Source organism: Taurulus bubalis (assembly GCF_910589615.1).
Source record: "Taurulus bubalis genome assembly, chromosome: 1".
In the NCBI taxonomy this organism is placed as follows: Eukaryota; Metazoa; Chordata; class Actinopteri; order Perciformes; family Cottidae; genus Taurulus; species Taurulus bubalis.
This window is the reverse complement of record NC_136589.1, coordinates 40,071,697-40,088,678: the sequence shown is the minus strand read 5'-3', so window position 1 is coordinate 40,088,678 and position 16,982 is coordinate 40,071,697. Positions and strand designations below refer to the sequence as shown.

General features: G+C 43.8%; 1 protein-coding gene across 2 annotated transcripts in view; it reads left to right on the top strand.

Annotated features, from left to right (window-relative positions):
- Nucleotides 1–16,558, top strand: part of lig1 (ligase I, DNA, ATP-dependent) — a 42,461-nt gene extending 25,903 nt beyond the window's left edge. Inside the window, exons 19-27 of one of the 2 annotated variants that reach the window (XM_079221302.1) lie at nucleotides 43–153; nucleotides 2,019–2,090; nucleotides 3,049–3,193; nucleotides 3,762–3,844; nucleotides 3,999–4,151; nucleotides 8,879–8,932; nucleotides 12,122–12,268; nucleotides 13,151–13,243; nucleotides 16,367–16,558. In XM_079221302.1, coding sequence (XP_079077428.1) covers nucleotides 43–153; nucleotides 2,019–2,090; nucleotides 3,049–3,193; nucleotides 3,762–3,844; nucleotides 3,999–4,151; nucleotides 8,879–8,932; nucleotides 12,122–12,268; nucleotides 13,151–13,243; nucleotides 16,367–16,441 — 933 coding nt within the window. In that variant the 3' untranslated portion in view covers nucleotides 16,442–16,558. Of the gene's footprint in view, nucleotides 1–42; nucleotides 154–2,018; nucleotides 2,091–3,048; nucleotides 3,218–3,761; nucleotides 3,845–3,998; nucleotides 4,152–8,878; nucleotides 8,933–12,121; nucleotides 12,269–13,150; nucleotides 13,244–16,366 lie in introns of both variants that reach the window. The other variant, XM_079221301.1, reaches the window with a different exon arrangement.
- The last annotated feature ends 424 nt before the right edge of the window (nucleotides 16,559–16,982 follow it).

Genomic DNA, 16,982 nt, shown 5'->3' with positions numbered 1-16,982 from the left:
TTTTGCGGTATCTGTGTGATTTATTTATCTTCCCTTCAAAAGGTGATGAAGGACTCTGTGGTTTCCTGCGTCCTGGACTCGGAGGCGGTGGCCTGGGATCGCGAGAAGAAACAGATCCAGCCCTTCCAGGTCCTCACCACCCGTAAGAGAAAGGTAATGTACGCGTGGAGGGATGAATGAAACGCTCCGGGTGAAATAAAAAGGGTCGAAGAGCAGGAGATGATGAGGAGGGAGGAAAAGGAAAGTGAAAAGGTTGAAGGGAGAAAACAAGACAGAGATAAAGACCAGAAGGAGGAGGAGAGGTAGATAATGGAGTGAAATGATCCGACAGACGGAGAGAGCCGACAGAAAGAAGATCGCAAATGTCAGCAAGGTGGGTTTTTTTTCCAGCTCTGATCAGAATCAATCACATTAGAGGGAAACGTGTCTCCTTCTGTGTGCATGATGGCATCCTTGAAAATTAAGAAAAAGGAGAAACGACGGGGCCCAATATGGGGGAGCGCGATAATGAAAATTATTATCCCGATGATTTCTTCCTGCTCGATACAGTTACCGCCACTTTCCAAATCATGATTATTCCTAACGACGCTTTGATGCACAAACTGATTGCGCCGCCCTTCGGCCATTTCGCAACAACGTCTCCTCTGTTTTATTACCGAGAGCGCTCTCTCCGAAATGAAATCTTTCAGATGAGATGAAACCCGATATGAACTAATTAAACATCATTTATTGGCATAGGAGAATGTAATGAGGGAGTGAGAACGAGGCGAGGGAGAGGAATCTCTTCGGTTTGAAGACGGCAGAGGTGTTTTTTTTATTGTAGACACTGGCATTTCATTTTGTGTTCCTGATCCCTTCCCTTTACACGTTTGGAATATCAAGTTCTAAAAGTTGTCCTAAAGTGGTACATGAAGAGAGCAGAGATAACTTAATTGTAACATAAGTGTGGACTTTAAGGGCGGGGCTTAACATAACGTCGGGCTTTGCTGTCAGCTTCATGTCTCGATTTTAATTTTTAAAAGATGGCGAGCGAGCCGAGTGGAAGGCTTTGTTGTTTTCTAATTTGTTTCAAAAGCATTACGTTTTGAGCACAAATTAATAACCAAACACTCGACAGATGCTCTCGCTTTCATCTCCCCTGTCTGCGCTTCATTCGTCAACGCCTCCGTCCATCAGTAGAATACCACGCAGCACTAAATGTGGCTTTAGCTCCAAAGGATTCCGGTCGATAAAACGCTTGCTTTTGGTCCGAAAGCTTCACCAGTGTTTCCTAGCAACTGATTTACACTTAACTTGAGTTTTCACTTGTGAAGATGTTTCTTTTCTTGTCAACAGAGTTCCTGTTTACATGCAGTGTTCCTCACCAAAGTCCACTGTGTGTACTATTGAGGTCGAAGAAACATGTTGAGTGCATTTCTTTTCTCATAAAACACGAGTTTTTATTGGGTTATTTTGGAACCTGCATTGTTTTCATCCATATCGTCATGCTTTTAATTCCCTTCTCTGGTGTTTAATGGTACAACCTGACATAGTAAACCACTCGTTTGAAACTCTATTAGTGGGGAAGGAAGGACTTAACGCACCTACATGGAAATGGATTTACTGATTTTAGCTCAGAATTCAATTTTCAAGTCATGGGATTTCCCGTCGGGGCCACAGGCGGGGAAAAGATGCAATAAGGCCGAGTGGAGAGACTGACGGGAGAGTAAACAGAATGAGGTGCAGGAGAGGTGAAGGCAGGAGATGGAGGAGCACAAGAGGGGAGCGAAGGGAGTCGAGGAGCGAGAAGTAATAACGCTGCAAGAGGAGGAGGAACACTGCGAGGAGGTGCGATGCTGTTGAAAGGTCCAAGGGAGGCGGTTAACTTTTAAGATGAGCAGTAGAGAAATCAAAGAGCTCTTTGTAGCAAGTCCCAAGGTCGGTTGTAGCGATTTGTGAATAAGATGCGTCTATTTGCATATTTTTGACAAGGGGAAAATATAATGTGTGCGTTTTTGTTTGTTTGTTCCTCCCTCCAGGATGTGGATGCCTCGGAGATCAAAGTCCAAGTGTGTGTGTACGCCTTTGACCTCCTCTACCTCAACGGAGAGGTAAGACCTGCTGCTGCCGAGGGAAATATTACCCAGAGATCCCTCTCAAACACTGCTTTTGCTTTTGTCATTTGAACCCTGTGTGTGTGTGTGTGTCGCTGTGTGTGCGCTTGGTTATTGTTTGTGACCCGCTGAGATGCCAACAACGTCCCTGAATTGTAATGCTAATTGTAAACCCAGCAGTGTGTGTTCTGTGTGTGTGTGTGTGTGTGTGTTGCAGGATTTAGAGTGTGTCTGATTCCCACCAAATAGTACACACTTTTATTTCGGGCTAATTTCCTAAAAGTCAGCCCGAAAGAAAATGCTAATCGGCCGATGTTTCCATCAGCCGATGCGCTGCGAGTATTCCCATGTGGATGGAAACAAAATTACAGAATTAAAAGAGCACCAGCGACTCTGAAGTTGTGCAGTTTCCCACCTAATGTGGCATTTATGTAAATGTTATGAATTTATTTCTCTCTAGATGCACTTTCATTTTTCTTTTTTAGACTGATGCCCTTTTTTATACATTTATTTCTGATTGGTTGTGTCTCTTTTCTGAACCTTTTGGCTGTACATCCCTCTCCCTCTCTGGTTTAAAGACCAGAAGAGGAATTAACATTCTACAATAAACACATGTTGTTTTTTCAGACCAAGTGCTTCCATTTGAGTACTTGCAGATACTGCGTACCGATGAGAGTATTTAATACAACCATTACCAAATGCTGAATTATCCGTGACTCACAAATGTGATACAATCTGAACCGTGAGTTGTGTGATCCGTTGCACCCCGCCCCAAAACCGTGTGTGTGTGTGTGTGTGTGTATATAGCCAGTTGGGATGGTATTTCATCCTTGTCATTGCAATGCTCCAAGCTATGAAGAGGAAATGGTTGTAATGATGCACAGTTTTGCCATTTGTAATGATCTGTGTGTGTGTGTGTGTGTGTGTGTGTGTGTGTGTGTGTGTGTGTGTGTAGTCCCTGGTGCGACAGCCGCTGTGTCGGCGTCGGGCTCTGATGAAAGAAAGTTTCTCAGAAGTGGAAGGAGAGTTCGTGTTCGCCCGATCCATTGACTCCGACAACACAGACACCATCGCAGAGTTCCTGGAGCTGTCTGTCCGAGGTGTGTGTGTGCGCAGGCGGGTGTGTGTATTCATTATTGTGTGTTAGACAGACACAGCTTCTTATTTGCTTTCCTTCCTGCTGTCCCCTGTGTCTCTTGAACCTTTTTGTTTGTGGGTGTGTTGCATGCAAGTTTCATTTCGCCTGTGCACCAGCCTGCTGCCTTCATGTGTAAATTGTGTGTGTGTTGTAGTATTTTTTTCTTTTCTTTTTGCTGCTTCTTTGTTTGACCTGTATGTTGGTTGTATAGTTGTGTGTTTGCCGCAGTGTGTGTGTTTGTGAGATACTTTCTTGTGTTGTGTCCCCAGACTTTGTCTACTGTCTCTCTTTGTGTGTGTGTGTGTGTGTGTGTGTGTGTGTGTGTGTGTGTGTGTGTGTGTGTGTGTGTGTGTGTGTGTGTGTGTGTGTGTGTGTGTGTGTCAGATGGAGACAAAGAGCTTCCATGTATCTGAAAGATAATCTGTTCATTTCCTTTCTGCACGACTAGAATCGTGTTTTGGTGTATTAATGCGTGTTTGTGTATATATATGTGTGTGTGTGTGTGTGTGTCTGTCTGTGTGTGTGCGTAGACTCCTGCGAGGGTCTAATGGTGAAGACTCTGGAGAAGGATGCCACCTATGAAATTGCCAAGCGCTCTCACAACTGGCTCAAGGTGTGTGTGACACAGCGTTAACTCAAATACAGCAATTAAAAAGCATTTGTCCTTTTATGACATAAATACATACACGTGTACACACATTTGGGCTCACGTTGTTGATAAATGGCATTTTATTGAATGCAAAATGTTACATGGTGCTCTCCCGCAGCTGAAGAAGGACTACCTGGACGGCGTGGGGGACACGGTGGACCTGTGTGTGATCGGCGCCTACATGGGAAAAGGCAAGAGGACGGGCACCTACGGGGGCTTCCTGCTGGCCTGCTACGACGAGGAGAACGAGGAGTTCCAGTCCATCTGCAAGGTGAGTGTGCGGAAAGATGCGTTCGATCCGGTTTGTTCCGATATAGGAACAAGGTTTTCAAGTTGAATAATCTTAATAGTTTATCATTTTGATTGCAATTTGCATGAAACTGTTTCTTAAGTAACAAATGATGCGTCTCCATCGAGTGCCGGGCCGTGCAAACCTCCCCTCAGGTTGCCCGCCTCAGCTTTATCCCCCTGGGTCCTAAATCCCTCCATGTACGGCTTCTTATTGGCATCAATCAAGCATACTATGAACATCTATGTATCGGCATACGTTTACAACAAATGCCACACAGGAATGATTCCTAAAACCCGGATATGAGTTTCTGCACTTCCTGTTCCCTCGTGTCAATGTTTTTTATTTTTTTTTAGTTATTATTTAGATGCCTGAAATAAGGTCTGTGCGTAACACAAGCTTTGTTCTACAAAATAGAATATGTCAGTAAAGCCACTGAGTTTATTTTCTGCAATAATCCAGATATAATTGGCTTTTCTTTTTTTGTTGAGGGAGTCAGTGGGACGCTAACTTTTTTGGGTTGGCCTACAAAGATCTGTCATCCCTGCAGCACTCTAGTCGCGTTCTTCTGTACTCTCACTCGCTGTTTTGAGTGCGGAAGCGCATTCACACACACACACGTGTGTGTGACACGCGCACACAACGCGGGACACTTCTCGCATTCAGTGGCCGCCATCCATTGATTTTTATTCCAAATGCAATTGACAAGCGGGCGGATATCTTATTGGGCAACAATCGTGTTTAAATGTCGCCGCAGATGCTTTGTGGACAACATGGAGGTGTACTAACAGACGTATCTGGATTGATTGATTGATTGATTGATTGAGAGACTTTTTAATCAGAATGACGAGCTGACGATATCCTTCATTTCTTTATTGTTTGTCAAAACACAGCAACTTCAACAGACCAACACACATCATGGCAGAGGTCCTGTTTATACTACAAGCGTTCTTCTCTTTTTTAGGCGCTTTGAAACGTTCTCTGGAAACCACAAAGCCGCTCAGACCGACTTCTGTCGCTCTGAAGAAACGATAAAGTCAGCGTGTGTTTCGTTGGATGGGTGTGACTGAGCTTTTTGGGCAAAGTTGTGTGCTTCACTGTGGCTGCATTGCTGTCAAAAAAAAATATGATCAATATTCACTGTTTTATGACGGGGGAATAGCACATACAAGTGTGTTGAACGTTCAGCATTCAACAAACTAAAAAACATCTCCAAGGAAACTGTTCTCATATTTCTGGCCTGGACATGGACGTCAATATTTTCAGGCAGCAGTCGAATCCCGAAGTTCAAAATGTTAATATTTGTAATTTTGGTTTTGCCCTCTGGCAAGTTATGTATTTAAACATGTAACCTTTTGTGAGGCAAGACCAGTCTTCAGCTCCCAGGCGGCTTGTTTTTAACATATTTAAAGTATCGCTGCTCCTCTGGCGTTTTGTTACTCGCTGGCTCTCTTTGGTTTAATAAGCTTCTCAGATCTCTGTATTAAGGAGGTGTATAGTGTTGTTTTTCTGTTTATGTCTGTTTTTATAAAGTGTGTGTGTGTGTGTGTGTGTGTGTGTGTGTGTGTGTGTGTGTGTGCGCTGCGGGGTGTTTTTATGTTTGTGTGTGTGAGAGAGAGCGCTTTTGAACTGTCACTTTTCCCCTCAAATCTGAGTCGGAGGAAAATCTTTATATGTCTACAAGTGGTGTGGAGGCGTGACTGGGTGCATCTTAGGATAGGTGGTAAGCGTGTATTGGAGCATGCGTGACCACGTGTGTGTGAGAGAGATAATAAGAGCGTGAACAAGCTTGAGTATGACTTCATCACGGAGCATACATTCTGTCTCTTCTTTGTCCTGCAAAAACCTTCCATCTCTGCGTTCATGTAACTTTTATGTCTCCATCATGGACAAGGGATTTAGCGAGCAGTGCAAACACATTATTTTATTTTTTTACTTCCCCGCTTCACTTTCTTGTACTTACACGCGTTCACACCTGGGAGCCCGCCGGGTATCAAACCACAGCTGTTCTGCTGCCAGAGGAGCCGATTGGAAGTTAAAGCGTCCGTCGGATTACCTGCAGAACCCCCCCCCCCCCCCCCCCCCTCCTGTTTACGGGAGTCGGAGGATGGATGCTGTGCTTAAAGTCCACAACAGAAGACAGTGCTTGAGATGAAGAGCTGTCTTTTTGTCTGTTATTGATTTTCCTCCTCCCGCTTGTTTCCGTGTTTGAGAAACCTTCACTCTTTGGATATTCTTCAAACTAATAGGTTTGGTTTTTTTCTTCTTTCTTACAGTTGCAACAAATGCTGATTGAGCAGCACAATGGAAGCACTCAGGTGTGACCCGCTGGCTCTTGGCCACAATAAGAGGGAGGCATTCTCGTCTAATCTCCTGTTATGTTTGGAGATCTTGGCAGTTACACTTTGTGCTTTCTTAAAGTTATGTCGGTGCATCACCTCCCCCGTACACGGCAACTTTAGTCATATTTAAAAAGTACTTGGAAGCCCGCAGACTTATAAAACAAGAGCCAAAATCTGTTTAATTTCATAATAAAGCGACAGACATGTCGCACAAAGTATTTTTTCAATGTCAGCCATGAAGCAAAGGCAGAAAAAAGAAGAAATAAAACCCACAATCTTGTTGCCCTTGACACGGTAGACTTGGTCAACGCTCAGTTTGAGAGGCTCCACTGTAGCGGAGAGCAGAATTTTAACCCACATTGCCTTTTTCCCCCCAAAAGCAATCTCAGCGGCACGTCCTGCTGAAGTGTCCTTGAGCGAGACGCCGCACGTCCTTCAGCAGATCCTCGAGCGCCAACCGCCGCTGTGAAGTTCGCTCCCAGTTCACGGCGAATAAGAGGAATGCTAATAAAAAGGAAAAAGACAATTAGGTTACTGCCCGAGCCACGGCGGAGTTATTTGGACTCTCACCATTTTATTTATTATTGTATTCAGTTTGCTCAGGAGTCATAAACGTCACATGGACTCGTGTGTGGTTGTTTTTGGTTGCTGGCAAAGTGTTGTATTAAAGCATACCTGCAAACTTTCACCTTTCGGCGAAATTCGCCATTTTGAAATGAAAATAGGTCATCGACGCGAAGCGTGTAGATCCGAAGAGTTTTTGTTTTTGGGAGGGGGGGCCCAGCTCAACTGGCCGCCCAGCGTTTCTGAGATTGGAGTGGGACACGGAAAAAAAGCTGATGTTGTGATCATCTTAGCAATAGAAGATCTTTGATTCGAGTCTTGGCCAATCGGCGTTAAGATGTCTACAGCGGCTTCATTTCCCTCCCACCACTTTTTTAATGGAAGCTAGTCAGCTAGCTAACACGTTAGCTAACGTTGTTGGAGAGACAGCGAGTGAGATTACTGGCAGCGGAGAGTCCGCGGCAGTGTATCCTCCAGTTAATTATAATCTATATAGTTATGCATATATATATATATATATATATATATATATATATATATATATATATATATATTAATTAGTATAGTTATAATCACTGTCACACAGAGAGAGGTGTTCAGGTTTACTGGTGGAAACATTATTCAGTGTTCTAGACTAACAGTGACGTCTCCTCAAAGTAAAGTGGTATAACAGTATGACATAATATGGTAAAATAACAAGGCTGGTACATTATACATATTATGGCATATAAGTGTATTATTATGAAGTGAAATGTAGTAGTAGCAAAACAATATTCAGTATAGTACAGCAGTATTGCATATTGTAAGTATTAAGTCTACAATATATATATATATATATATACACACACGCACTACCGTTCAAAAGTTTGGGGTCACTTAGAAATGTCCTCATTTTTCAAAGAAAAGCCCTGTTTTTTTCCAATGAAGATGACATTAAATGAATCAGAAATACACTATACATTGTTAATATGGTAAATGACTATTCTAGGTGGAAACGTCTGGTTTTTAATGAAATATCTACATAGGTGTATAGAGGCCCATTTCCAGCAACTATCACTCAGTGTTCTAATGGTACATTGTGTTGCTCATCGCATAGATGACTAAAGGATGATTAGAAAACCCTTGTGCACTTATGTTATGCTGGTGAGAAGCTATAAAACTGGCCTTCCTTTGGCATTAGCGTCTCCACGCATCTCGTTGAAAGCAGAATTGAGTCGCAGCAACAGGCTTGTGTGAGTTTTTCTTTCAAAGAGGAGCAAAGAGCTGTGGCTTAGAGCTTAGAAGACGTACATTTAACGGATAATGTTTCTCAAAAGAGCTTTCTGTCACACGGCGCCACGGTTGGTGACGGCAGAGCGACGGCAGACTTGACCCGGTGGATCAAACTGAGCGCTTCAAGGGGCCACAGTTTTTTAAAACCTCCTTGTGTTGACGCCAGCCTTCGGAGAACAAAGCTCCTCCGGTGGACACCTGCAGAATAAACCTTTCAGTTTCCATCTGTGTGCTTGAGAACTGCTATATTTACATGATAAGCCCGCCTTTTTGTCTTCCCCTCTCCCTCTCTCTCTGTGCACGTCAGCCCGTTGGGTGATTCTCGTGTCTCGGCGGGTTCGGGCCTTTTGAGAGGTGACATGACGCTTCAGGCAAAGCACGGAGACGTGATGCGAGAGGGGAGAGGGGAGGGGGGAGATTCTCTTGCTGTTCTGCTGCTCGCTGCCAAATGTCTGCTGTCTCACCGCAAGGGAGTGTGTGCATATCTGAGTGTGTGTGTGTGTGTCTCATATCTCCTTTCGTCTCTTCCAGATCGGGACAGGCTTCAAGGATGAAGATCTGGAGCAGCATTACAAGTTCTTAAAGGTAATGCTCGGTAGAAAAATCACAACTCAACACTTGTTTCGGCGCCTTTTCGTGTTTTATATCCGTTTTTTAACAGATTCAGAGTAAATTTTGAGGTGAAAAGAGACGGAGCGAGCTTGGCTTGAGATCTCCTTTTCATCCGGCAAATAATCATTCCCTCATTAAATTCTTCATTCAATCCCAACTTTCCAGATCTAAATGGAGACTTTCATGCCAAAATGAGATTGACAGTGTGCAAAAGTACTTCTAAAATACAACTCAAATACTGCAGTCATTTATTAAGTGCCGCCTCCAGGTACCTTTTTAAGTTGCCAGGATGAGAGAAGTGGTAGAAATAAGCTCAGGTATTACCCCACCACTCCCCGAAATGTCCTCATAGTGTCTGCTAATCCGAGCATGCCGTACATCGCCTAAAAGGAATTGCAAAAAAATACCGAAAATGTGGCTTTGAACTGCATGTGTGGAAAAACATCGGGCAGAGATCATAAAGTGCTTGTTTCTCCAATAATAGAGAAGAGGAAAATAATCTGCATTTGGAGTAACTGTGCAGGCGTGTTCTGAAGTTGGGTAATGAATTGCTTTTTCAATTTACTTTTGAAGGGGTTCGTTCCAGAGCAGCAGAGCAGCAGCAGTCGCAGAAATTGACAACTGCTCCCTGAAAATGATCGCTGTTGTGAGAGTCTGAATTCATTTGGGTGCTCGTGTTGACTTTCATCAGCTAAATTTAGACCAAGCTTTTGCAGGAATAAGAGCACAGGGGCTTTTTTTCATCTGTTTGGGAAAGCAACTGATATTGAGATGATATTCACTGTGGAATAACCTTAAAGTTGTATATCAAAAGTTAAGGGTTTAGACTTGGTGGTACAAACTGCTGCACTTTGCAGAATCCCAGTGAAACAGTGATTGAGAAGGTGGTGTTGCCTTTTTCTTTTTTCTTCTTCTCCTCCTCCTCTCTCTCCAGTGCAGCCCGTTTCGTGGTGCTTTGTAATGAGGCCCTCCATCTGAAGGTGATGGATGGTGAATTAGGCCGCGCTGCTGGTGTGGTCCGTGCCGCTCCGGCTGCAGAGCTGCAGGCCAACGGGAGTCCAGACACGGAGACGATTGACTCTGTTCACACTCCTCTGGGTGGCGAGCTGCTGCGCTGTAGCCAGGGACGCACTGAGCCTTATGTTCTTTTTGTTCTCGTGTGACATTTCTCACTATTTACCGACTTTGTATCGACCAAACTATTCATCAAGAAAATAATCAGCAGATAAAAATCGGCTAAAATACAAATGGTCTTTTAGTGGGTGAAGCTTTCCTTTCAGTGACTTCTACTGAGGGATTTGCGCTCGATGTTGTAAAATATCCACTAAACGTCAAACTTTCTTTTTTTTTTTTTGCTTGCCACACCATTAATGCTGCACAGTCTGCAAAAAACTGCATTTCCCGCAGCATCGACACCTGCGCTTGATTATAATTACGCCCCTTGAATGGGTGTCTTTACATCTGCCCTCAGGATGGAGGCTTCAGCGCTTGGAGACACACATATTTGCATCTCGGTGAAATAGCTTGTCTGTGTGTGTGTGTGTGTGTGTGTGTGTGTATATATATATATATATATATATATATATATATATATATATATATATATATATATATATATATATATATATATATCACTTAGATATTTCCTTATTTTTCAAAGAAAAGCACTGTTTTTTTTCAATGAAGTAAACACATTAATTTATTGACGCCGAAAAGGACCGCCATCGTTATTCACCACTCGCTCGCAACTGGCCAGCAGCTGTTTTGATTGGTACATAGGGAGCTAAACATGGAGGGATTTAGGACCCAGGAGAATCCCCTGATACTAGTGGTGCATTCTTCGGCAGGCAGCAACATTTACAGTCACAGATACGTGTACAGCGGTCTGAGCTGCTTGCGTCTCACGGATGGAAGTTGACTCATGGTGTGCAAGAAATGACATCGCCAAAATGCATGATGGGTAAAGCCCGCCCACTTTGCTGCACAGGAAAAGACTTCTTCCTGCACAAGAAAAGTCTTCCTGTGTGGGCGGTGTCATTTACCCAGCATGCCTTTTGGCCTTTTGGCAAAAAAAAAAAAAATCCATCACAAAATAATTAAGGTTGACAAAAACATCATGTAGAGATTGGCGATGTCATTTCTTGCACACCCTGAGTCAAGTGAGGTAACATGAGACGTATGGAGCTCGGTCCGCTGCTCCTTCAGCTTAAAGATGTAAACATTAAATGTTGTTGCCTGCCAAACAGAGGCGACCGGTATGAGCTGTCTGGTAAAGAATAATTCAGGTGTTTTGCTAACTGATGTCTATCTGAAGCAGCAAAGTTTTATTCGACTCCACACGCCTACCGGCTTGCTCATTGTAATTCACCCTGTATGAGTGTCACTTGAATGCCTACAGTATAAATAATGCGTGAGAGGGAACCGGAGTCCTCTTTCCCCAGCATTACTTAACTCTGACCCAGTTCTGTGGACACTGCCGCAGTCTAGTTAACGCTGCACTGTTCCCAGAGTCGCATTAGCTGGAAATGGTTGTTGTTTCACGCCAAAACACTGGGTATCATTTTGTAAATGTGTGACACCTACGCTGACGGAGAGGTTGGTTGCTCGTGTCAGAAAAAAAGAAAAAAAAGGCACTTTTAAATATTGTAGAAGTTGACAGTTATCTCAGTTTGCTCACAGGAACAGTTGGAAAAGGAGGCAGATGCCTGAGCTGAGCTGCAAGGTTATTTATGATTTTCTTTTTTATCCTAAGAGGTGAATATGGGGTAACAAAGGCGTGCATATCAAGGGGTTGAACGAGATGTTTCATGTAGGTGTGTGATGATGTGGTTTGGAAATCACCCTCTCATGTCGGGCCTCAGGCAAAGCAGGTATCATCTGAGCGTAAGCGCCGAGACTCGGGCGCCGTCTCTCGGGAGGCCGCTGAGATTCAGCGGGGCGACCGAAAAACCCTCTTCATCAAGTTCTCTCTGAACGCATTGCCCTATTTTTATTTCTATGTTCTGCAAGTCTGTATGTGTATACTGTGTGTTTTTCACGTCGTCATAAATTGCTGATCTTTTTGAGTTTTCGTCCTTTTAGGCTCTGAGAACTTTCTCTTAATTTGTCACAATAAACATTTAATGTACTTTCTCGTGAACGCTCATTATCTGTTTCTTTTAGGAGCACATCCTGCCTAAACCCCGCGCCTACTACCGCATTGACCAGTCGGCGGAGCAGCCCGACGTGTGGCTGGACGCCGTGCAGGTCTGGGAGGTGAAGTGCGCTGATTTGTCGCTGTCGCCCGTCTACAAGGCCGCCATGGGACTGGTCAGTTGCTGCTGTTTATCCCTTCTGCCCTCCTGGCTCTCTGCTGATAAATCCTGCTCGTTTTGGTCCGCCGCCTACAATGAAAAGTCACAATTAGCGCCTTGTAATTGAGTTATTAAAAAAAAAAAAAAAAGCATTGTAAAAGATGCTGGATTTAATGGAACAGATTCTTGTTTACTACCCGCTGCACATTAGACTCGCGGCCCCACAGCGCTCGTAAAGTGTTTGTCGGAACATTAACAGTCTGCAACTCTCATTTTAACCATAGTTGGAAGCAAAAGGCCGCCGAGACGGAGGGATTCTACCCATCTGACAACATTCAGAGGAAGAAACGCAAACATTTTTTATGTATTTATTTAAAAAATATGTCTCGGGTTAAAGATTCGAGGTGTTGCGTTTCATTGTCAAACCTTAAATGTAAAACTGTCTTCAAACACAAAGATAAGTGAACGGGTTGTAAGCAAATGAGCCCATTGCTAAGAGGATTAGTAGTATCTTCGGTTTGCACATTGTCAACTAGCTTCTTTTTTTTTCTTCTTTTTCTTCTTCTTCTTCTTATTCACCTCCAGAGTTCAAATGACATGTGTTATTTCTACATACATGTAATCCATCAAAAATCTGAGTTGCAATTAATCACATTCATCACTTTTTCCTTAAGGCTATGTAAAAATGGAAAACGTTCAGTGAATCCATATTTAAAGGTGATCGTAGAGACAATTAGGAAAAGAGATTGAAAATCATTCATAAAAAAAAAAAAGGATTCAACCGTTTGATGTTTTGAACTAGTAGGGATTTAATAGCTTTCAATTTAAAGTCCAAACTACCTTTCGGGGTTACAGCAGTGGCTGTTTCCCGGTACTGACTGATTCTGTTTGCCCTCAGGTGGATCCAGTGAAGGGCATCTCTCTGAGGTTTCCCCGCTTCCTTCGGATCAGAGACGACAAGAAGCCCGAAGACGCCACGAGCGGAGCTCAGGTAATCCAGATCACCTCCACTGGGAGGGTCCTGGTAGGGGGCTAAAAGAAAACCGGTGGGAAATCAGCAGTGCAGGGAAGTAGCGAAAGATGTCGGGTAAATGTTTCAAGCATCAGATCCCACCTGTAGAGGTGTGCGTGTATGCATGCACCTATTTTTCAAATATAATTAAAACCCATTCAGTTAATTGTAACGGGACAGACCGGCGGCCCGGGTGGAAGCGTTCTGTTCTGATCAGAGTTGCGCGCTCCACAGAGACCGAGTATCATTCTCGACTTGCGTTGTCATAAGGTTATTGACCGTAAAATGGGGGTGAAGGTGTGAAACTGTTCCTCGCTGTGGCCGTCCCTCCTGTGAACCTGTTGCTGTGAAGGTGCTGCATCGACATCATCGCGGTCACCTCACAAGAGCCTGTCCTGTAAAAATGTTCACGGGTGAACAGAGCCGCAAGGACAAGCTTATTTTTTTCTCTCTTTCATACTGGCACTGAGTCGTGTCGAGGCCTCCCGCTGAGTTCTGGGTAATATATTGTGAGGTAGCCAAAAGGGGAATTATACAGTATAGATGTGCAGGTCAGCTGTGCCTTCCCCTGAACACGCACACACTCAACGAGCACCCCGACCTGTGACTCTAGTTCCCATAAAGCTTTTATTTCCCCGAGTGCCTTTTGATTTTTGGCTCTATGCGTGACCAGACGCCACATCTGGCACAGCGACGATACGTTTTCCCCGAAGCGCCGAAAACCTTTAAATGATTTAAGATGTTGTTGTTGTTTTATTTGCTTCTCTCGAACTCCACCGGCACATCATTGTTTTACGATTCGACCCGAGCTGAAATACAAGCCGCTGCACACGCCACGGTGTTGCTGATGTGTGGAAAACCTTAGACAAACTGAAACTAGCTAGTAGCGTTAGCTAAATAAAGGAGCGACCCGCTAACGTTAACAGAGGTTGCGTTATGTTTCAAGATCCATGGAGTAAAAATGAGCATTGGGTTCAAAGGTCAATTATATCTTTTGGAGATAAATTTGAGACGGATGATGGTGGATTAATGAGAAGAGAAGAAGATGCAAACGTTAAATACGTTAAAATAAAAGAGGGTTTTTTTCTTCTTCAAAATGTTCTGGTGTTGTTACATCTCTGGTTTTATACACGTTAATGCTGCTCAAACAATCAGTCAAGCAACAATAGAATAACTAATAATAATAACCTTAATGATCTGTAACCTAAGAGAAGGAAGAGCATTAAGTTCTCACGTTGGAGAGGCTGAAACCTTCTGTTCTCCTTCAAGAAAATACTTCAATTATTTCAAGCTTCTCATAACAGTTGCTGGTGAATTTTATATCGATTGACTCGACTAACATTTACCAGTAATCTTCTATTATTATTATTATTATTATTATTACAATAACTACTGACACATGTAACATCTGGAGTGTTAAATATCTGAAAATGACTTTTATGTCCGTTTGTAACCCCCAAAAAACAAAGTCTATGAATGAATCGGTGACGCAAGCCGGACAAAAAGATGTGAACGCTTCTCTTTGATTTCTCTGCGTTTTCACCGTCCATCGCTTTGTCTTTTTAAAATGTTTAAAACGTTTAAACTGTTAAGACGCGTCCGCCGGCATCAAGTCTTCCTCTGAATGAACAAAACTCTGACTGACAGCCGAATAACATATATATATATATATATACACACGTTTGTTTTTTACAACTTGGGTCTAAACAGGTGTAAGTTTTATGAGGTCTGAAATGCGTTTTCATGTCAGTTTTCACCGAGTGGAATAAACAGCCATCTGTTTACCGTCGAGTCGATATTTGAAGCTCGTTACCGCGGGAGACGGGTCTGAAGCATCCGCCGCATCTCAATGAAACTTCTATCAGTTTTCCTCTTGACAGGACGCACACGCGCTCACTTTCTGGGGGTTTAGCAGACGGCTTAAAGGAAACCTGACCTCGTTCAAGTCGGAAGGAATGAAGGAAAGAAAGAACCCCGTGAGTCTGAGCGGGTCGGACTTGGTCGGTTTCAGGCTGAGAGGAAACGCTTCACCTTTCATCCTGTTGCCTTGTTTTCCTCCTGCTGCTCTGGTACCGATGCTGCAGCTCGTTGTGGGAGGAACCCACCATTCACACATTATTCATGGTCCCCCTCTTCCAAACCCTGTTGAGCTCAAGTGAACACGACCTCCGTCTCCCAGTCAGCAGCTGGTAGTCACCGACTTCAAAGCTCAAAGGCTTGTGAATAATCAAACTGTTATTTTTAGCTTTCACTCATAACGTTACTGACCTGACTCCATGGTCTTCTGCCTCCTACCTTCTCTCTTTTATTCACGCTCTCTAATGCAAACCCTTCTCTCTCTCTGTCTATCTCTCAATCTCTCTCATCCATCTCTCTCTCTCATCCATCTCTCTCTCTCTCTCGTCCATCTCTCTCTCTCATCCATCTCTCTCTCTCTGTCTATCTCTCAATCTCTCTCATCCATCTCTCTCTCTCTCTCTTGTCCATCTCTCTCTCTCTCTCTCATCCATCTCTCTCTCTCTCTCTTGTCCATATCTCTCTCTCTCTCATCCATCTCTCTCTCTCTCTCTTGTCCATATCTATCTCTCTCTCTCTCTTGTCCATATCTCTCTCTCTCTTGTCCATATCTCTCTCTCTCTTGTCCATATCTCTCTCTCTCTTGTCCATATCTCTCTCTCTTGTCCATATCTCTCTCTCTCTCTCATCCATCTCTCTCTCTCTCTCTTGTCCATATCTCTCTCTCTCTCATCCATCTCTCTCTCTCTCTCTTGTCCATATCTATCTCTCTCTCTCTCTTGTCCATATCTCTCTCTCTCTCTCATCCATCTCTCTCTCTCTCTCTTGTCCATATCTCTCTCTCTCTCATCCATCTCTCTCTCTCTCTCTTGTCCATATCTATCTCTCTCTCTCTCTTGTCCATATCTCTCTCTTATCCATATCTCTCTCTCTCTCGTCCATATCTCTCTCTCTCTCGTCCATCTCTCTCTCTCTCTCGTCCATCTCTCTCTCTCTCTCGTCCATCTCTCTCTCTCTCTCTTCCCTCTCTCTCTCTCTCTCTCTCTCTCTCTCTCTCTCTCTCTCTCTCTCTCTCTCTTTCTGCAGATTGCTGATTTGTACAAGAAGCAGCAGCAGATTCAGAATCAAGGTGATAAAGTTGACCCGGAGGATTATTACTGATGCCTACTACTGATCTCCTGTCGTCGTCGTCTGCGGTGAATAGTGATCAAGGGCAGTTTCCCAAAAAATAATTGTAAATAGCTTCTTTTCTTTGTGATGTCGAATGGAAAATAAAGGCGGCGGCCAGTTTTAAGCATCCTGTCGTTTTGTGTTCATTGATTTCTGGAAGCGGCTTCCTTTCCAGAGCCCAAAGTGTGTAAACACCTCGTACTGTGCACATGAATTCCAAAAAGCCAAATTGACTCAGCAGTTAGAGCACACCTGCTGGTAATAGATCCCTATCGAAAATACGGCGTGCAAATTTTTTTTAAAAAGCCAAGCAACAACTCTCCAGCGTGCGGTTGGCATGGCAATATCATGAGCCGGCCGGAGCACTCAGGAGGCGGCGGCACGAGTGCGACCGGCGCGTGCCGTAATAAGAGGACGAGCCGAGGAGATTGCCGGCTGCCCCCAAACGTTACTAGAAGGAGAAAAAGACGCGGGAGCTGACAGTTGCTCAAACAGCGGGACAAAAGAGAAGCACTCACAGCTCGCATTAGAT